We start from the raw sequence: 21,516 nt of genomic DNA on the forward strand, positions 1-21,516 counted from the left end.
ATCACAGGGCACATATAAACAAACAACCATTCGCACCTACGGGGAATTTAGAGTCTTCAATCAACCTACCGCGCATGTTTTTGGGATGTGGGAGGAAACCAGAGTGCCCGGAGAAAACCCATGCAGGCACGGGGAGAACATGCAAACTCCACACAGGCGGGGTCGGGATTCCCTTCTTCTAAAACAGTTTATGATTGCTGTGCCTTTTTCTGAAGTGTTTTAGTACCATTGTATGCTTTGTTTTTTAAATGTTTTGAGATTTTATGAATGAATAATACGTGTTATGATATGCTGCTATTATGATGCATGGATGTGGCTGCCTCTTGGCCAGGTCAGTGTAAGTGACATTTGGTTCTCAACTGATTTACCTGATTAAATAAAAACAGAATACATGTAAACCTGTTAACTCACAAACAAGTGATGAAAACCTAACCTAAACTGTATACAGCAATCGAGGGCAACCCCCACCCCACTGAATACTAACGAGCACTTTATTATCGTGCATTATTATCTGATTCGAAACCACCCTGCTTTTTTCCCCTTTTTCATACATAATTTGACATACAAAACAACAGACAGGAAATGCTCTTTCAACAGTCCGCTGCTTTAGTTTACTACTTGTCTAAGTTACTATCTTTCGCTCACCCCCGCACGGTTTCAAAAAGGGTGCTGATGCTTGCTGTTCCTCAACAATATAAGAATTAGCCTTGGCGGCCACTTGATGCATTTGATCATCACGTCAACTGGACTTCTGCTCTTCATTTATTTTCAGTGTTATTTCACCAGAATGGTAAGAGCATTAGATGCTTATTTAAAATTACTATCCATGTAGGATTGTATTGCCAATGATAAACCAGGGAGTGAATGGACATGCCAGTTAAAATATGTTTGTTTTGTTCTTTTTAATGGCTAATATTTTCTCCTCTGACACCCACAGAGATCAATGTGGATATTTGGGCTCCTGTTCATCAGCCTGATGGGAGCAAATGGACTCAACTACTTCCCTAAAAATTGTATGTTTTTACATTTTACGCATTATCATCTTTTCTCTATCTCTGTATTGCAGTGGGTCTGTATGCTATTTAAGTATGTAATTTTCTGATGATTTGAAAACAGACGTGTACTTTTACCCCTTACTTTTTGCAACCTCTGTAAATGACAAAATGTTGCAAAAAAGAGACCAAAAAGGTGTAGATGGAGACAGGTAAATTCAACCGTGGGTAAGATTTTGATTAATGGATTGTTTGAGATCTTGGGGACTAAAAAGGTGGAAAAAACAAAGTAGCATCATAGAGAAATTAACAATGATAACATAACAGAATCAGAGAAGCAAGATATTCCCCATCCCTTACCTTATTTAAGAGAACTCCGACTCCAATAAAGACTTGTGGCGACTTGCTTATCATTAGCAAAATTAGATGTAGCAAGCCACCAAAGAGTAACATGAATACGTGAGCATGATTGCCATCGTTGTTGGAAGTGCCCCCCAATCCACAAGTTGTTCTTCTCCCTCTGGTTGTGTGATAAACAGAGAATTCTGTCCAGCTTCAACAAAATAGCAGAGCTACTACTGTATGTGCTAGCAATACTAAGCTACTATTAGCACTGTATACAAGCCAACGTTAGCCACGGCTACAACATTGGTAGCATTAATTATTCGTAATGATATGTTACTATAATACTAAATGTTATCAGTTTGATGTTTTCTTTTTTGTAATGCACAATCAATTAAAAAACAAAAAGAGGTGATAAACTTACCTGTCGGGCAGAAATATTGCTAATTCCACATCCGTTCTGAATCCTCAGCTGCCTGAGCTCCCTCCACCTCTAAAGACAACTCATATGCCCACCCTTGTTTTTTTTCCCAGGATCTATCCACTTCCTTCTTTTTATACTTCTGTTTGCTATTATTATGCCCAGTGGTAGGCAAACAAAATGTCTATTTTAACATTTTCAATAGGTGGATATTTCACCATTATTTTTTTAGCACAACTCGTAAAGAGCAAGGTCAGCACACGGCCATGGGAGTGTGCCCACTATGAGTGTGCCTGCGAGTGTACAAGCTACAGTATGATTGACACCGTGTCAGATCAATTGTTTTTCCTCAGTGATTTCCTAAAACTCAAATTTGATGAACAATATGGGGTGAGAGAGGGCTGACTTTCTCACAGGTAATTTTTCTCATGTATTACTATCAGGTCATACTCACAGTTTTAGCAAACATAATATATGTATATTTATATATATATATATATATATATATATATATATATATATATATATATATATATATATAATCCCCCCGCCCCCCATTTTAAACTTTCAAACAAGTTCAAACTTACCTTTAAAAAGGAGCGGAATTCATACTTCTACCTTTAGAATTAGAATCAGAATCAGAATCATCTTTATCTTTATTTGCCAAGTATGTCCAAAAAACACACAAGGAATTTGCCTCCGGTCGTTGGAGCCGCTCTAGTACGACAACAGACAGTCAATTGACAGAGAACACTTTTGAGACACAAAGACATTGACAAAAAAAAAAAAAAAAAAACATTCACTGAGCAGTAAAGGGTTGCTTGTTATCTGGCAATGCCGGTACATTTTTTTATTATATTTTTATTTTTTTTTGACAATTGTGCAAAAAGATGCAGAGTCCTCTGGCACTTAGAGCACTTCGAATGACTAATATTGCAATAGTCCGGTGCAATGACCATTGTGCAAAGGGCGCCGAGACTTCAAGGAGTGTATGTGATTTAAAGTGACGAGTAGTGCGATAATCTGGGACAATGTTGGTTGTGCAATCATTATCCGGTTTTTTTTTTTTTTTTTTTTTTTTTTAAACCCACGTATCTGATTCTGTACTTGTACTAGAGTACTTCTCCCACCTCTGCCATATCGTGAGAGGGTCATTATCTTTATCGACTTCATTTCCCCCCCACAACCCCCCACCCCAACCCCCGCAGTCGTGGTGGCAAAGAGAAACGACGACGCCTTTGTCACATTGCCGTGTGGTGCAACATCCAAGGGAAATGAAGTCCAATGGACGTTTAGAGGTGAGGAGATGGAGTACGAGGACAACGTGCTTAAGCATGGTCCAAATCTACGGGTCAACGAGGTAGACGGTCCTGTGCTGGGAAATTACACTTGCTGGAGCGGAGGAGAGAGCGCGTCCATTTATCTCCTGCTGATGGTCGAGGATGACAAGGAATTTGGTGAGATTATTTTGTTTTATGCAGTCTAAAAAAAAATCTATGATATTCTTTAATTTGTTTGATTTTTAAAAAACAATTTGTGTGTCTTATAGATTCCTTCCTCACGTGTCGCGCAAATTCTTACAACTGCATGTTTAGCTGTACGTGGAACGACACTACATACGAAGCTGTGCGCCTTGGACTGGGCCCAGATTGGTAAACAAACAAAAAAACTAAAGCAAACATAATGTTGACCTTTTGCTAAAGTACACAAATACAAAGGTTACTCGGACATAAAATATTTTGTGATAGTAAATACTGAACAGGTTTAACATTTACAATTGCCGACGACGAGAAATTCTGACTGGACATAGTCGGGCTCACCTCAACACACAGCTTGGGCTCCGGTACCAGTCTTCTTGAGAGGGGATGGACTCTCTTCCACTCTGGAGTTGCCCAGGGTGAGAGGCGGCGTGCAGGTGTGGGCATACTGATTGCCCTCCAGCTTGGTGTTCTTATTTTTAGGTTCTAGCCTATTGGGCATTTTTGGCCTGTGGGACTCCGGAGGCAGCTGATGGGTACCGGCTGGCCAAGCGGATCGCAGCTTTGGTGGTCGCTGAAGCAAAAACCCGGGCGTGAGGCCATGGAAAACGACTTTCGGACTGCTTCGAGGAAATTCCGGTCCACCATCTGGCGTCTTAGGAGGGGGAAGCAGTGCACCATCAACACTGTGTATAGTGGAGATGGGGCACTGTTGACCTCAACTCGGGACGTTGTGAGTCGGTGGGCCGAATACGTCGAAGACCTCCTCAATTCTACCGGCACGCCTTCCCAGGAGGACGCAAAGTCTGGGAACTCTGAGGCGGGTTCCCCTATCTCTGGAGTTGAAGTCACCAAGGTGGTTAAAAAGCTCCTCGGTGGCAGGGCCCCGAGGGTGGGTGAGATCCACCCAGAGTTCCTAAAGGCTCTTGATGTTGTAGGGGTGTCCTTGTTGACACGCCTCTGCAACATTGCGTGGACATCGGGGTCGGTACCTCTGAATTGGCAGACCAGGGTGGTGGGCCCCCTTTTTAAGAAGAGGGACCGGGTGTGTTCAAAGTATAGGGGCATCACACTCCTCAGCCTCCCTGGTAAGGTTGATTCAGGGGTTCTGGAGAGGAGGGTCCATCGGGAAGTCGAATCTTAGATTCAGGAGGAGCAGTTTGGTCTTAGTCCTGGCCGTGGAGCAGTGGACCAGCTCTACACCCTCAGCAGGGTCCTCGAGGGTGCATGGGAGCTCGCCCAACAATGTGTTTTGTGGACTTGGAGAAGGCGTTCGACTGTGTTCCTCTGGGATTCCTGTGGGAGGTGCTCAAGGAGTATGGGGTACATGACCCCCTGATACGGGCTGTTCCGTCCCTGTACGACGAGTGTCAGAGTTTGGTCCACATTGCCGGCAGTAAGTCGAATATGTTTCCAGTGAGGGTTGGACTGCACCAAGGCTGCCCTTTGTCACCGATTCTGATCATTACCTTCATGGACAGAATTTCTAGGTGCAGCGGAGGTGTTGAGGTGGTCCGCTTTGGTGACGTCAGTTTTACGTCTCTGCTTTTTGTGGATGACGTGATTCTGATAGCTGCATCAAACCATGATATTCAACACTCACTTGAGTGGTTTGCAGCCGAGTGTGACGCGGCTGGGATGGAAATCAGTACCTCCAAATCTGAACCCATGGTCCTCAGTCGGAATAGAGTGGAGTGCCCTCTCCGGGTCAAGGAAGAGATCCTGCCCCAAGTGAAGCAGTTCAAGTACTCTATCTCGGGGTCTTGTTCACAAGTGGGGGAACAAGACTCCGTCTCTCAGCTGGCCTGGGAATGCTTTGGGATCCCCCCAGAAGAGCTGGATGAAGTGGTTGGGAGAGGGAAGTCTGGGCTTCCCTGCTTAAGCTGCTGGCCCTGCGACCCGACCTTGGATAAGCGGAAGTGAATGGATGGATGCATGAATAATTTATGTTGAACAAGTGACATATAATCCAGAGAGGTTGAAATAAAATAGTTATTTTGTGAAACAAAACAAAAAAATACAGGCTTTTGAATCCATCAAAAATCAATGGACGCATCTTCAAAGGCATAATGCACAGCCTTCTGCCTGCTTCTATCTAAAGTGTCCTTTTTCCCAAAATTGGGGAGCACACACAGTGGAAGCTTCAATGGGTCAGTTTCACACAATGTTTACATTTTTTTTCCCCGCCTCCCTTCCACAGCCGTAAAGGAGGCAACTCATGCCCGTGGGTCAGCAGCAACGAACAAGATGGGAGACTCCAATTTGAGCTTAACCACTCGCTCTCCCCCTACGCCGAGGAGAACACCATGCTGGAACTCACGGCTGAGGCCATTGAGGGTCATTCCGTCCTGAGGAAGACCAAGCGTTTTTATCTTCGCGATATCAGTGAGTCATTGCAACTAATGAATTATACAATATTGATCAAATCATTATTAGTATCAAATATTGGGATTATTTTTCGTATCCGTAATAGTATTAGAAGTTCTATTATTAGTGTAAGTATACTACTAGAATCCGTGTGGTTGGAGATAGATACATGAGGTCTGCAGACATGTTTATAGCGTCAGCTCATACTGTATTTAATCACGTTGCCTGTTACCACATCGGCCAAGAACAGTGACAATGCTCCAGTCACACATGGATCACTGCATCCTCTTCCACATAAAGAGAGGTCTCCATGCAAGACTGTTGCGCCACTTTTAAAGGCAATGAGGGAACCTGGTTAGATTGGACAGGATTGAAGTTCGCATTGATGTCTCACTTTTAAATGTGCTGGGGGTACTCCGGTGCACCAAATTACCAAAACCGGGTTTAGCCCTCTTCGTCACATTTTGACATCATGAGATTAAGACATCAATTGAGTTTATCAGTTTATCAACCTTGCAATTGCGAGGCTTCAATTATTCTCAAAGGGATGTGGCCAGTGATCTCAGAGTGTAATCATCAATAAAAATACTGAAGGACTGGTAGAGTCATGTTCAGCTCCTTATTAGAGAGAAGAAATTTGCGCAAAAAGTACTGAAGCATTAAACAGTTGGACTTGGCATTCAAAAGATCAAAGCTCAAATGAGCCACTGGGAACCGGAGGGGGCGAACTCTAGTTTTGTCAATTTAATAATTTACATTTTTCTGGCTGTAACTAAGGGTTTAGTGCAATAGTTGTAAGTTCAAACAGCCGTTAGCTCAATATTTCTGAATATATAAATAACTAAAAAACATTTAGTACTAACATGCTGATGAACTGGCACCCAATCTAAAATAAAGTTCAATAATGCACTACCTCCTATTTGTAAAAATCGGACGTTTTTGGACCTGTATTCATCTGAAAGCCATGCCATTTCCCTGTTAGTTTCTGCATTTAACTTTAATGACAAAAAATGAGTTATCCCCCTGTAGTTCTCAGTGGCTCAAATTGAGTACATCTGTAAATTGTACAGTGAATTTTAGGTTCATGCTGAAATCCCACCTGAAAGCCAAATATCCCCAACTTTTGTGAGTAGTATGGATGGATAGCTCGACACACATTCACAGTCGATAACATGGAAAAACTGTATGTAGACTGTCACCCCAAAAAGTGTTGAATGTAAACTTGTCAATTGTATTGTGTGCCAAGTTGAACCAGACAGTCCTCAGATTGTCAAATGTCAAGAGTATGAGCAACATTTGAGCTTGACCGTCCATCCTCCATCAAGCTGGTCCACCCCTTACAGCTTCTTCGGCCTGGAACATGAAGTGGAATATATGGACTCTGATGAAAAGGTGCGATACGTGCAACGATTCCACACACAAAACTCGATGTTTTTTCTCATGGGAACGTTTCGCTAACTGCTGTCGTTGCGTTCTCCTCCCTGACGTCAGATCGGACGTGTCTCGCCCTCCCACATACCCAAGAATATCCACAAGCTGAAGGTTCGCTCCCGAGATCCGCTGGTGCAGTCAAAATGGAGCCAATGGACTAGCTGGACAAATGTAATCTGCTGACAACTCTGCCTGCTGCGTTCTACCAACTCTTTGTCAGAAATTCAGTGAAATGTTTGCTTTCATATTCATTGAGGTCAATATACACACACTAGTTTTCTATCTTTGTTCATTTAAAGTTTTGGTTTGTATTTACAGTGTTACCATGACTTACAAGTGTGCCAACTTACGAGCTGTTCCTTAGTCGAGTCAAACACACAAATGCAAAATGACAACACTTGCAAGGAGCTGCTGGAGGCCACAATTTATGCCCAGACGCTCACACGCAGAGTAACCGACTACAGCTCCTGATGTCGCTCACTGGGCCACGCCCCTTAAAGGCACACATCCAACACAAGAATAGTACACTACCTACAGTAATTACACTTTATAAAACCATTTTATTTCTTTACATTCTCTTTTAATAAGTTTTTATACAATAGAGTGCCATTTTCTTTATTAAAATAAACATGTTTTTGGGGGGAGGACTGGAATGGATTCATGGCATTTTGATTTATTTTAATGGGGACATTTTATGTGATATACAGTACGAGCAAAAAAACAAAAAACCACGGAACAAAGTAAACTCACAAGCCAAGGTACCACTGTATTTGCAAATACAGAACAACTTTTTCAAATTCAGTAATTCCTTCTATGTCTTTTCATTTGGTGTTGCTGCTATAAATGTGACATGTTCTAAAGGGTAAATGCCATATGAACAATGACAAGGGTCACTTATTTCTATGAAAGGAGAAAGAAAGCAAAGGTTAATTTGACATACACAATGTCAGTGTTTTTGTTTAATTTTATTTTCACCAACTCATTGCAGGTCCAAGGAGGAAAAAGGAAACTTCTCAAACCCCAGAAGGGCGTGATATATTGCAATCCAAAGATGCATTCTCGAAACGTGGACCTTTGTAAATGAAGAAGAAACAGAGCTCAATAGGGTTAGAAAAGATTTTCAACGGACAGTGTAAAAACAACTCCACATGAAATCATTTGAAAATATTTTGTTAACTACATCATCATCTTTGAGTGTGCGCCAAGTAGGTGATGTCACTGAACCATCATTAAAGTAACTGATGCATACGTACTGTATTGTAAAGTTTTTGGGGAATTTCAGCCAGCCTGAACTGAAAAGGCTAAGAAGATCATTTAAAAAACAATAAATCTACTCCACTCCAGTAGTTTGAATGAGTTTTACTCACACCTAATCTATTTACACACCAGCTCAGTGAGGTTGTAGTTAGCGCATCTGCCTCACACTTAAAATACTTGAAATAAAATCAAATGTTAGAATGTAGTTTGAAGCTATGCATAGCCTATTTAAACTTTTTTTTTTTTTTTTTTTCAATCCAGTACAGTACATTTTTTCAATACAGTTTAACTTTGTATTTAATCTTTAACTTTTGGTTTTTAAAAAATGGAAAAGAAGTACCTGTACAATTTTACTAAACTTTTCTGCGCAATACACTTTTTATTGAATCATTGAAATATTTGTTTTTATTTTTCAATATACAGTGACTTAAAATACAACCCCAATTCCAATGAAGTTGGGACGTGGTGTTAAACATAAATAAAAACAGAATAAAATGATTTGGAAATCATGTTCAAACTGATAAACTATATTGTTTTTAGCAAATAATCAGGAACTTAGAATTTTATGGCTGAACGCGTTCCAAAAAAGCTGGGACAGGGTCATGTTTACCACTGTGTTACATTACCTTTTCTTTTAACAACATTCGATAAATGTTTGGGAATTGAGGACACTAATTGTTGAAGCTTTGTAAGTGGAATTATCTCCCATTCTTGCTTGATGTACAGTTTCAGCTATTCTCAGTCTTTTTTGCCACCTGTCCCAGCTTTTTTGGAACGTGTTGCAGCCATAAAATTCTAAATTAATGATTCTTTGCGAAAAACAATAAAGTTTATCAGTTTGAACATTAAATATCTTGTCTTTGTGGCGTATTCAATTAAATATAGGTTGAACATGATTTGCAAACCATTGTATTCTGTATTTATGTTTAACACAACGTCCCAACTTCATATCTTTAAAAAGATATGCATTCATTTAGGAAACGCAGCATTTCGTTGTATTATTTTTTATGTTCTTCCAACCCTGAACAGGATGAGCGGTATAGAAAAATGGATGGACTACGTATTTGTATGTGTTGTATAATATTAAACATATTTTTGCAAACAGTAGAACGAATGCTGTATGATGGCAGTTTTTGTGGTTTCTTGAAAAGTGATTGTTTTAGAGATGTGAGGTTTCTGCCCAACACCAGCGACACAATTTCCCCTGCCATTTATTGTTATACAGCAGCAATTCTCAAATTGTCGCAATGGTATATGCAAAAGTATTAAATACAAATACGAGGAGCAGTAAAAAAAGAAATTATCCCAATTTAACCAACAATTGATTTTTTTCCCCCAGAAATTTTAACGATTTGTAGTTTAAATACTTGCTGGAGGTGTTTTTTTTGTTTGTTTTTAAGTTTCATTGAAGCCTGTCCTCTGCCTATCCACCATTTTGGAAATGCCGTCATTGTTGGATGCTGGTCAGAAACAGAGAGCTCTGATTGAATTTCTTGCTTTGGAAGGTGGACTACCACTAACCATTTTCAAAAGGTTGCAAAATGTGTATGGGGAAGCTGCAATAGGCTACACTACAGCACAGTCAAAAAGTGGGTGTCCAGGATCAAAGGCAAAGAACAGGAGTCTGCTTTGAGTGACTTCTGTGACAGGCAAAGAAGCTTGTAAAGTCATCAGTTCCTTTGGCTGGAAAACCATAACCCATCCCCCATACTCACCTGACTGGAACCATCAGATTAACACCTTTTTGGACCTTTAAAACAAGGAGTTAGGGGTCAGCACTTTCTAATGACGAACAAATTAAGCAAGCTGTCAGAAAACTGTAAAAAGCGCAGCCTACTGAATTTTACAAGACTGTCATACATGCCCTTGTTTATTGATGAAGTCAGTGTTGTGAAAAAAGGTGATTATAATGAAAAAGCACACTTTTTGGGCTTTATTGCTATGCTTATACTCTATTGCGTTAAATAAGTTTGCGAGTCAGCACACAGACGCCATTGAAACCACAAGATGGCAGCAGCGACTCTTGAGTGAAGATTCCACTTGAAATGTTTGGCACCAAGTAGGGGACAGTTTGTTGTTTGAGAGGCCTACAAATAGACTTGTACTAAAATACACATTTATTTGCCTGTAGGAAGTGTGGGTTCAATTCCGACTCAGTGACGATGTAAAAATGAGTGTGAACGGATGTCTTTCTCCATGTGCCCTCTGATTGACTGGCGACCAGTCCAGGGTGTGGTCTGCCTTCGCCCAAAGTCAGATGGGATAGTCTCCAGTTCCCAGTGACCCTGAACAGGATAATCGGTGTAGAAAATGGGTGAATGGACAGCAGCCATTTTGGCACATCAGTAAATAGTAGGAGATAAGGACATATAGTTTTGTAGGAATATGCACAAAATACTTTGTGTGCCAAGGATTGAGGGGTATCTATGGTCCTTATAACATTGCTAAAAGGCAAAGTACCATATATGCATCTATTGTAGTATGAGTTTCAGGAACCTAAACCTATAACTTAGATTTAAATCCTGTTTAAAAACCCATTTGTTCTCCCAGGAATTCTCAGACTTTGTCTGAGAGTTGGCAGTGTGTTATTTTGTTTTGTTTATTTAGTTTTTTTCTCCACAGCTTACCCTCCAGATAAGCAAAATTCCACTGATTAGCTGTAGTAAGACTTGCCAGCTGATTATGATGGGATTCATCTCCAGCTACGTGGAAACTTGTTTGCTGCAAACAGAAAGCATAGTAGGAATTAAGAGGATTTGTGCCACATCCTTTGTAAAACATAATAGTGTTAAATAAACATTGCAGTCATGCCCATTTCTTTCATATTTCATTGTATGTCAATATTTGAAAAGTTTTATAAAACAAGCACATATCTGGTAATCACAGTATTTTTCATATTTTTTAAGAAAATGGGGAGCTATAGTTAAAAAACTTGACATTATAGAGAAAAATTTAGATGAGTTTTGGATTCCGTACCCAAAAATGAGTTTAAAACAGCTGTCAGACCTAACTCAACAAAAGTTGTGTTCCCCAGTGCATAATTTGATACATATCTGACACTGTCAATCATTTTCATTATTGGATCTCACTGGATTGTGGATGTGTGCCTCATGTTGGGCCTCATGAGTCTTTACTGTATGTGGCTAACTTGAGGTTCAGTATACTGGTGGTATAAAAAGTGACGTAATAAAATGTCAACAATGCATCTCTCCTTTCTCTCTGAACAGACAGCTTGTCCCAAGTTAACTCCCAGACGCAGACTAATTTCTGGATGTCAGTGTTCCAGTAACAATCCCCAGTAAATTGAGACAAGATCATCATTATTTTCAGTATAGTTGATAAAAATATAAATTAATGTTTGCTGAAGGACTAGCATGACAAGAAAGGAATGGCAAGAAAGTTCAACTTGCTTTATTTTAATTGGCGTCAGCAAATGCAGTTTCCTCGGCGACCATCAGGTGTCAGTAGAGGGCTTTTGGCACAGCGCCATCCATCTTCGACGAAGACGACAGTTACACTAGCTTTATTGCAGCTGAAATTATGCGTAATTTGAACAGCTTTCAAGTAATAAACGTTCCGCACCTAAGATAAGCTTTAACCAGTTATCCTTAATAATGACCATTCGCCATACACCTGAAACCAGTGCTCTTCACAAGGTTCGTAAGAGGCTAACTGGGGGCCTTCTGTGCTAAGAGGAGGAGCCAAGAAGAAATGACCCCACTTCCGCACATCTGGTGCCCACTTTCTGAACCCCCAGCTCCACAATTCTGCTTCATTTAGCCCTCACTCGTGTGGCCTAGTGGGGGTCACACACTATCAACCAGAAGGTGAAAAGTGATATATTACGCCAAGGTAATACTTAAGCTGCACGTTCCGCCTCACTCTCATGAGAAGAAAAATACATAACGTGAGATAAATGAGAGCATCTTTCATGTTAAAAGCCTCAAAGCGTTGATTAAACATGCATATAATTTGTTAAAAACAACAACAACGGTCTGTTGGCTTAATTCAACAATTTATAAGTGACATTTACTCGTTAGTTCTTTTTCGTGTAATTTAAGTGCTGTGTTTGCCAAATAAAGAATGTTGTCGTTAACATTTTTGGTCACATTGTGGCCCTCTGGCGAACATTTCTGCCTTGCGAAACATTTTGTTATTTGTCACCCGCCTCCCACATTTGCAGGTACCGCTGCCAGTGAATGAGCAGGAGGGCTGGTGTTGGAACACGGAACCCTCCCACAGTGGGCTGCGCTGTGTTTGTCTCTCGTGCTGCACTCCGGGGCTGGTTCCTATTCAAATGTGGGTCAGGGGTGAGGAAGCGTAACGTCATAAGCTTGCAACATGGCGTCGCGAAGGCTGTGAGATGAGCAAGAGGATGGTAAAGAACGCTTGAGAACCACCCTACCGATGTAAGAAGGTAATTTGAAATGGTCTTACTCCGTTTAAGTCCGTGTGTCGTCGTGCTCGCAGAACGTCTGCTTTTGTGGGGGGTTTCTCTTCTTTGGTAGTTTTACGGCGTTTTTTTTCCTCCACGGCATGCCGACAAAAAAGGGGGGCTGCGCTGGTGTCGATTCTGGTTTCATGCTGCAGGATTGGATGGCAAACCTAGAGCTAACCATTTAATGTCTCCCTTGTAATAATAAAAACAATCGTAACAATAATGGCTTTGCAAATGCTGCGGTTGATGTTGGCACGGCGGGCTTGCAAACGATGCCCCACTCTGGGCCAGTGTGGACCAAATAAATAATCAGGCTGGCAAACCATAACGCCGAAAAAAAAAAATGCATTTTTTTCTCGTCTTCACTCCCCAATAAGATTAGAACCTTGCTCAAATCCAACAGTCTACTCATCGTCTTCTGTCGTTCTCCCTCTTGATCAAATAAACAAGAACTCATTTGTGCGCATCTGCCGCAATTACCACAATGGTCACCGAGCTGGAGCAGTCGATACCTAAATGTATGCCGCAACGTGTATTGTTTATATTCAGGTTAATCCACCTTTTGTGCCGCGTAGGGCCAATTAAAGCGATTTAGCAGCAGCGACTAGCTATTGGACGCACGCAACACTGTGGACAGCAGTGGATTGAAGCTCACATCGACCATCTTTGTTTTGCTCCCCAAACAACGGTGCTATACCATATTTAAATCACCTTTCCAATAACGCTATATCTAATTCAGAACCTTTGCTTCTCAGGTGATTAGTGTTGCTAAAAGTACCAAGGGGCATGGCGATAATAAGGGATAGGAATGTCTGTAATGTATGTTTCCTTGACTGGCTCTTGTCTTTTTTTTGTTTTTTTTGCTGTTTTGGAAATCTTCCCTAAGTGCATTTTCCAGTTTTTGCTGCCAAGGATTACGCCCCATGCAAATGTAGCATACATAGCTCGATCACACCTGAGGGCCCAAGCTCACAGTCATTTGAAACTGTCAGAAATAGCCCATGAACCGTGTTATTGTTTTTTAAGGAATTGGGAGATAGCAGCAACCCATCGTTGTATTTGTAAAGCTCCTTTGATCCCAAAGTAGCTATTTTAATTTCATACGTTGCACAATGAATGGGCCCATTTAGCTTTGTTGTTGTTTTGTACAGTATATGTGTACTTTTCAACCTATTTTTAGCCCCGAAACCTAATTCACTTAGTCATATTTGAATTAGGCCTGGGCAATTAAACGAAATTGAATCGTGATTTCCATTTTGGCTTAACTGGGTCAAAAAAACATTATAGTCAAAGAAAAACTTTTATTGTGCTGAACGGTGTAGTGTGTGTTTGAAAGTTCCTGTGAAAGCACCTATGGTGCTTGCAACAAGCATGTGATGTATGTAATTCTGCTGTTTACCGACACCCCAGTTGGAGTTAACTGTAAAACTAAACGCAGAACAAAAATAATTACACACATTGTAAGTTTTAATATAACACGCACTTAGATTTAGAAATATTGCCAATTTAGTGCTAACTGAAAGGAAAACCCTATTGCCGGCCTAGCTAAAATTAGCATTAGATCATGGGAGGGATTTAATTTCAAACAATGTATATTGACACACAAACGCCATAGTAACACATACAGACAGGTAATATAACAATAGTCACAGGCATATATTCTTCCTAATCTGTGACAAGTTATATTAGGAAATACAATCTGACGCTCTCACTTCGCTCAGAGAATGCTTTGTTCAGAAAGGCAGAGCGTGCTCCATTTTCTATGAATTTACGAACGAGCGTGTTGGCCGTTGGCAGGGATACGTTAGTGCGTCCGCCATATTGAATGTGTCAGTTCTGTCTGTAAACATCTCGTCCTGCCTGCCGCTCCGGCCGCTCTGTCTCTTCAGTCAGAGCGCCGGGAGTGCGCTCCAGCACTCACACAGTGTGGTGCTCTGAATAACCGAACAGCACACTCCAACAACGCTCTGAGTTTCTGAACGTTTCAGAGTGTAGAGAGCGCGCTTAGAGTGAATTTCCTGAAATTCAAGCTCTCGCTGTGGTCTGAGAGTGCAGTGTTAAGAGAGGCAGATCGCGCTTCATTTTTATGAAATTACGAACGAGCCTGTTGGCCATTGGCAGGGATGCGTCAGTGCGTCCACCATGTTGAATGTGTCAGTTCTGCCTGTAAACATCTTGTCCTGCCCGATGCTCTGGCCACTCCGTCTTCTCAGTCAGAGCAGCGGGAGTGCGCTCAGCCACTCCCAGTGTGGGGCCCTCTGAATAACAGAACGACACACTCCAAGAACGCTCTGAGTTTCTAAATGTTCTACAGTGTAGAGAGCACGCTTGGCGTGAATTTCCGAACGTACCCAAATGTTGATCGCGACTTTATTCTTTTACTCTTTTTATCTTAATGCGTGTATCTACATGTGTGGACCACACTGGCCCTAAAAGGCCAAGGCACGCAGAGCAGGAACAGCACGCATTTATTTTTATTCATTTTTTTAAACTTTTTTTATTTTAATTGGTACTAATTTATTATCTGGTTGTTACTTTGAGTCATTTTAATTTGAGTTTTAGTAGTTGAATAAATATTTTTTGATTTAAATAATTTTTATTAATTGTGATTTCAATATCAATCAAAATAATCATGATTATTTTTTCCATGATGGTCCAGGCCTAGTTTGAATGTTTTCAGAAAAAAAATACAAATTCAACAAACAAGAAGTGTCTTTTTGTCTTGATTCATATTACCTTGACCTGGATGACTGAGAATCTACACACACGCAAAGAAAAAAAAAATAATAATTTTTAGCAAGCACCCATGGTGTTTATTTCTTTATTTATTTTTGCTCCGATAGTGTGACAGTAAAAAATGACTTGGGAAATCACGTTTTTAAGCTAACATTATCCCACTGGATGTTGCTTTGACCGATTGGTTGTGACTATACTTAGGCTGAAGCGATTAATGGAATGGATAGATGTTGCAATTGGGCTTTACACGATCAGGATTTTTGGGACCGATCAGCGAGTTTAAAAAAAACGATAACGATCACCGATCCGATCACAAGATGGAGCAATGTCTATTTAAATGACCTGTTCATTTACTGTATATACTTGTGTTCTGTAATTGCTTGAATAATTATATTTACAATAAATAATGTATCTTTTTTCATCTATTTATGCCAATGAGGCATAGTGACAGACAGAACAAATGAATAGTCTTTTATTAGATGGCAGGAAGTACATACAGTAATTAATGTATCCACTTTTTTTGTGGCATTTTTGTTTGTTGGTGTTTTTCAATTGTAAAATATGTTCCTTGGCTCCATAAAGGTTGGAAATCACGGCTTTAGTCAGGTCATGTGTTCTAATCAGTCAAATCAAACCAACATTATAACATGATGGGTGCTAACTTACTGTAATTATATTACTTTATTGTAATAAAATTACTTCACCCACACCGAAACTTTAGAGCACGATTTGGCAGAACGGCAGCATTGTTTACGAACAACCGTTAGTGCTAGCACTAGCTTGTTAGGCTGCATAATGTTTTGTTGTTTTCTTATCGTATTAAAAGTACGGGAACATACCTCAAGCAAGATAAAGCCCAATGATTGTAAAAAACTGGATGTGGTGGTATTGGAATACAATATTTTATTGCAGTACGCTGACAATCGTGAAAAGCAAATTTGTCTTGTAGTCTGATCGGGCATTATGTGTTGTCTGTCTCGCACAGCCAACGTTTTTTTTTTAATTAATTTTTTTTTTTTAAATATCTTTATTGGCTGTCAGATGTTTACAGTACTACATCAAAAGACACGTGACAAGGCTAAAAATAAAGATTCAAATATACTGTGTACAATGGCGACACAGAGTAAATCTCTTTTTCGGAGCCGATCAATGACGTCATTGATTGGATCGGCGAATTATGACATTAAAGCCGATCAGCATAAAATGCTAAATATCGGCCGATACTGATCAGGCCGATCAGATCGGTGTAACGTCTAGTTGCAATCATAGCATGCAGGAAGTCTCTCACTAACTTCAAGCTGAGTTTGAAAGTAAACTGCAACTGCAGTTCCCCCAACAGCCATTGAAGCCACTAATGTTATTGCAGATTCACACACCTCGTAGAAATACATTGGCGCAATTGTGGCAGGCAAGGAGAAAAGCGTACGTGAAAGGGACCAAAGTTTGGGATTATTTCACACAAACAAAGATGATAAAGTGTGATGTGTGTACTGCAAAGCAGAACTAACATAAAATATTTGATAGCTGCAGCCTTAGTTTGAATTTCCCTTGATTCCCAAGACTACAGATATGCATTGTTCCTTCCACCCCCTCACAAGTGTAGTCAGCTCCATATGCCAGGCTAAAACAGGGAGAGCAACTTGTTTAATTGTGCTGTTCAAGGTGTGACAAGATGAAAGAATGAAATACATTTTCTTTATACAATCTTAATTAGATGAGCCTTGTGAAATGGAAGGAGGGGGAGAGTAGACTTCTCACTTTGCTTCCAGCATTTACTTATTCTCTGTCAGTCAGTGACATGTTTTGTTTATTCCATCCCTTTATGTGCAAAGTTGGCGCCTCATTAAAACTAATAGCAGCGTACCTGCAGGTGTGGGTTGGACGCACGCCACTTGCTTTGCATTTAATCTAACTTTTCCTCCTTTGAGATGCTTAAATTTTTGTGGCACTGTAATCATGGAGAGTGAACATAAAGAAACAATAAATAAATAAATAGTTGCAGCTGTGGTTTTTCTGGACATAAAGAAACAACAAATAAATAAATAGTTGCAGCTGTGGTTTTTCTGTTTTTTCTTTTTTGGGCAACCCGTCATTTTACCACCGTGGCCAAACATCTGCGCGCTGCAGCTGTCAAATATCGTCAGATGTACTTTCAACGTCAATTTATGCTATTGCTCAATGCCCAAGTCAACTGATCAGTGTGACAAGCTTATCTGATCACTATGGACTACAAAGTAGGGCCCGGAGGTTAATTTAAGGCCTGTGTGTGCCTTATGATCAGCTACCCTCCTCTTGACGCACACACTGCCCTGTGTACACTGTGATCATGGCTTACAGTGGCGTGTGTAGGCAGCACAATGCATTAAGAAGGTTACTTAGGCTATATGTTTTGCTGACATGCGTTCAAGGACTTAAAGGCTGGGCCCTTGTGTCCATCCATACAGGACATGAGTGTCTTGCACCGCCCATTGGAGGACAGTTTGATTTGTTCAGTGGCCAGAGCACCTCGGGGCAGGGATGTTGTTGTTCTTTTAAGAAGACGATGACGCCGTCTTTGGAATGTACTGCTGATAGCCAGAAGGTTATGCAGCGTTTAAAGGCTGAAGGTGGAGGTGGTAGCGGTGTTTGGGGGAGGGGGTGGGTGAGCAATATGTCAGAGTACTGCAATAAAATCTTGTATTCCAATACCACCACATCCAGTTTTTTTACAATCATTGGTGGGGGGGGGGGGGGGGTGGCTATAGAACATGCAAGCAAGATCTTTCCTTACCCAACATGTTCTGTCCTCAGCCAAAGCATTTGGCTTCAAGTCATGTGGGCGTGCTGCTTTTTGGGGGGTGGGTGGATGGGGCCAAACCTATCTCGTCAACAAAGTCCATTCGTCCAAGAACAGAGTAACTTTATCATACCAATCATGTATATGTTCACTGACAAGTTGATTGCTTTATTTCCTCACAAGGAGAGATACTACACGATGTGCTGGTGCCAATCAGGATTTAGCTCTGATCGTTGTTTTCTTGTGTAACCAAATAAGGTAGACTGACAGACAAAGGCGTTACTTATTTATGAAATGGTAATCCGGTATAAAGTAGTGATGCACCGAAATGAAGTTCTTGGCAGAAACCGAAAATCCGAAACTGATGAGCCTATGGCCAAAACACCCAAAAAGAATACTATGCGAGCTGCCAGCCTACAGAAATTCACTTCCAGAACAATTTGTCAGAATTTTTTTATTTTCTAAATTATGTCAACATTACTGCGGGACAGTTATTGTAGCACATTACGTAATAGGATAAAAAAAATTCTGTAGACTGTTTTTCACAAAATCATTAATTTTAAAATGCTGTTTTTAAATGGTCGGCTCGAAATTATGTGATCAGCCCAATTTCTAATCACATGACCAGATCACGACAACTCTAGTTGAGACAAATCTTTTTATTCATTTATTTAAAAAAAAATGTTTTAACGTCTTAATATTAACACTGGTTAATGTGCATGAAAGTACAACTTTTTAAACTGTACTTTAAACAAAAATGTAATAGGTTTCATGATTGTGACACTGACTCTGGAATAAGCAAGGGCCTGTTATCGGTTTCAAGCTATAGCGCGGTTTTGAAAAGTCAGTTTCAAAAGCTGCTTAAACTTTCTATCTGCGGAATGAGCTGTTTTTTTCCATCAGTGCAGGAAAAGTGACAGGACACCCCCCACCCTCCCAAGTTTTTAGTGTGAGCAGTCAATGAACCTGATGACTTTCCCCTCTGTCGTAAAAGTTCACTTTTGGGAGGTTTTCGGGTGCCGCGGCTTGTTAAGGCTTCTTTATACTCGCGAGGACGGTGACCGCGCTGACGTCACTCTGGCTATCCCGCACGCAATTTGCCTTTATACTCGAGTGCAACCCACGTGCGCTGTTTTGAAAATGTGCTGCAGTTCTCCTCCAAGTCGGGGGTGTCGATACGGGTGGTATTGCCTAGGACGACACAGGGTGAAGTATCCTCTGCATTTTGTGGCAATTTCCGGTAGCCGTTTTTACTTTCCATAACAAGGAACAAAACAACAACAATGGCGACCGTGGAACAGAGTCTGCTAGAACAAATGGACCTAGATGACCAGATGATATGTTTAATTATGCTGCAGAATCGATCGAGAAGGCGGCGGCGTAGGTGCTATGTGGAACCGGGAGGAACGCTGATTACATCATCACAGCATGTGACTAAAACGGCCCAATCACGAGAGATGATCTCCGCAGCATTCTACGCGCAGCAACTATTTTTGCCGTATGCGCGTCAAGCTACGCAGAGGGGTGGCGCGGGCCAATTTTTTGGTCACGTGATGCAATGCGGTAGTATAAAGAGGTAGGATCTTTAGAGGTAGGATATGCAAAACATGCTTACAAGGAGTGATTGCTAGTGGAAGTAATACTTCTAGTATGATATCACCTTTACAAGCGCACCACCCATCATTCTTCATCAAATTCAAGGTAACGTTGATATATTAATATAACACTGTTTGGAAATGAACGCTTGCAACGAGACTCCTGCTACTACAAGAGTTGGCGTGTCTACAATTGGTGCAATAAATGCGATCAACTTATTTCCGAGGCAGCTAACTAACGGGTAATATCAGTTTGTTTCTGCTCTCAAATTACTTTACAAAGCAGAAAATAGCAGAGAAGTAGCTACTCATTTTCTGAAAAATAGGTACTTTTGTACTACATTTAGATTTTATATAAAAAAGAATATATATATTTTTTTACCTTTTACTAATGTACCTACGGAATGTGTTCAATGGAAAAAGTTATTTGTCGAAACATTTCAAAATAATACATTTTAGAGCAGTAATTGCAATACTGTCAAACTGCAATGTTTTTGCTCACTGTTATACAGTCAGAATCTTATATCGCCGATGCCTACTCTGGAACGGACAAAAAATAGGCAAATCAGAGTTCAGTAGACTTGATGGCTCTCTCTCTCTCTCTCGCTCGCTCAAATATATACCTGATTGTGTAATGCACAAGAAAAAAAAATCCCCCAATTTACAAATTTACAAGATACAGTATTTCATAGCCCTCTTCCATGTAAGTCACAAAAACCATGACGGTATTTTTCTGTCATAAATAGGTCTTGTCCTCCACCGTCGCACTGCATTTGGAGTTTAATGCACATGGCTGCTGCAAATTCCTCATTTTCTGCAAAAATAATCATGTCTTCAGTCACCGTTGAAGCCTCCTTATGTCTGTAAAGCCTTTTTATGGGTTTTAATTCACCATATGAGTTCTGGTCAGTGGTGACACAAATTGGATTGAATCAGTTGGAACTAAGACTCTAATGTACTGTCAGTTATTGTGTGTAAATCTGCGCCAAAATTGACAAAGGTTGAATATCTGGGTGTTTACTTTCAGCCAGTCATGAGTTTACTTCCTGTCAGATTATCTTAATTTGTTTAAACTACGTACGCAGGAAACAATCTTCATCCTTTGTCTATTGTGAACAAACTTGTTTTAAATCATGTGTACATGATACCCTGTGCATCTACACGTTGAATAGACTTGTAGCTGTGCCATGTGCGAGGTGGAGCCTTCCTTCTTCTTCCTTGGCTGCAGAACACTGGCACATATGGGGTATGCAGCAGCCATTGGCCCCCCTCCTGTGATGAAATGGACGGGGCTCTTTTCATTCCGTTGCACCCCCGGGCAGGACGTGTTTGTCTGCAACACGGCTGAATTGCCTGACACACAAAATGAGTCTTAATTGGAAGGCTTTGACCCTGCTGATACTGTAATGCATGCATTTCCCTCTTCAGGCATGCACCACTGGGGGTTGTATCTCCTCACTCCACACTGGCATTTATATTCAGCAATTAGATTACGTTCTCTCTCCTGCAGATTACTACCTGAATTAAATCAGTGTTCAGTTTTCCCATAGATGCTGTGAATCAGTTGTTTGACCGAGTCAAGTGTAGGCAGCATTTTATTATTATTATTTTAAAATCCAATAGATGGTATAGTGTGTTCTCAGTGGAATCACAACTCTTCTTCAAATTAAAGTGTCTCAAATG

General features: G+C 40.7%; 2 protein-coding genes and 1 long non-coding RNA gene across 4 annotated transcripts in view; 2 read left to right on the forward strand and 1 right to left on the reverse strand.

Annotated features, from left to right (window-relative positions):
• Positions 1 to 8,434, forward strand: il12b2 (interleukin 12B 2). Its single transcript, XM_061767547.1, has 8 exons — positions 1 to 790; positions 938 to 1,013; positions 2,964 to 3,212; positions 3,305 to 3,407; positions 5,434 to 5,618; positions 6,847 to 6,992; positions 7,092 to 7,202; positions 8,020 to 8,434. Exons 1-8 carry the CDS (start codon positions 722 to 724, stop codon positions 8,113 to 8,115), a joined length of 1,035 nt encoding a protein of 344 aa, XP_061623531.1. The 5' UTR covers positions 1 to 721; the 3' UTR covers positions 8,116 to 8,434.
• Positions 7,981 to 14,409, reverse strand: LOC133475125 (uncharacterized). Its single transcript, XR_009787724.1, has 2 exons — positions 12,726 to 14,409; positions 7,981 to 11,009 (listed from the first exon to the last, which is right to left on the reverse strand). It is a non-coding gene; the product is annotated as an uncharacterized LOC133475125 (long non-coding RNA).
• The window catches only part of hic2 (hypermethylated in cancer 2), a 26,616-nt gene continuing 17,663 nt past the window's right edge, over positions 12,564 to 21,516 (forward strand). The window contains exon 1 of one of the 2 annotated variants that reach the window (XM_061767544.1): positions 12,564 to 12,697. The gene's annotated coding sequence lies outside the window, so the exon portion shown is untranslated. Of the gene's footprint in view, positions 12,706 to 21,516 lie in introns of both variants that reach the window. The other variant, XM_061767543.1, reaches the window with a different exon arrangement.

Source organism: Phyllopteryx taeniolatus, chromosome 3, assembly GCF_024500385.1.
Source record: "Phyllopteryx taeniolatus isolate TA_2022b chromosome 3, UOR_Ptae_1.2, whole genome shotgun sequence".
Lineage (NCBI taxonomy): Eukaryota > Metazoa > Chordata > Actinopteri > Syngnathiformes > Syngnathidae > Phyllopteryx > Phyllopteryx taeniolatus.

Bases quoted from the DNA above. Each gene is read 5' to 3' on its own strand.
- il12b2 (XM_061767547.1), top strand. From the start codon at position 722: ATGCATTTGATCATCACGTCAACTGGACTTCTGCTCTTCATTTATTTT. The intron at 1,014-2,963 runs GTATGTTTTTAC...CAACCCCCGCAG, and splicing joins CAACTACTTCCCTAAAAATT to TCGTGGTGGCAAAGAGAAAC. The intron at 7,203-8,019 runs GTAATCTGCTGA...AACTCATTGCAG, and splicing joins AATGGACTAGCTGGACAAAT to GTCCAAGGAGGAAAAAGGAA.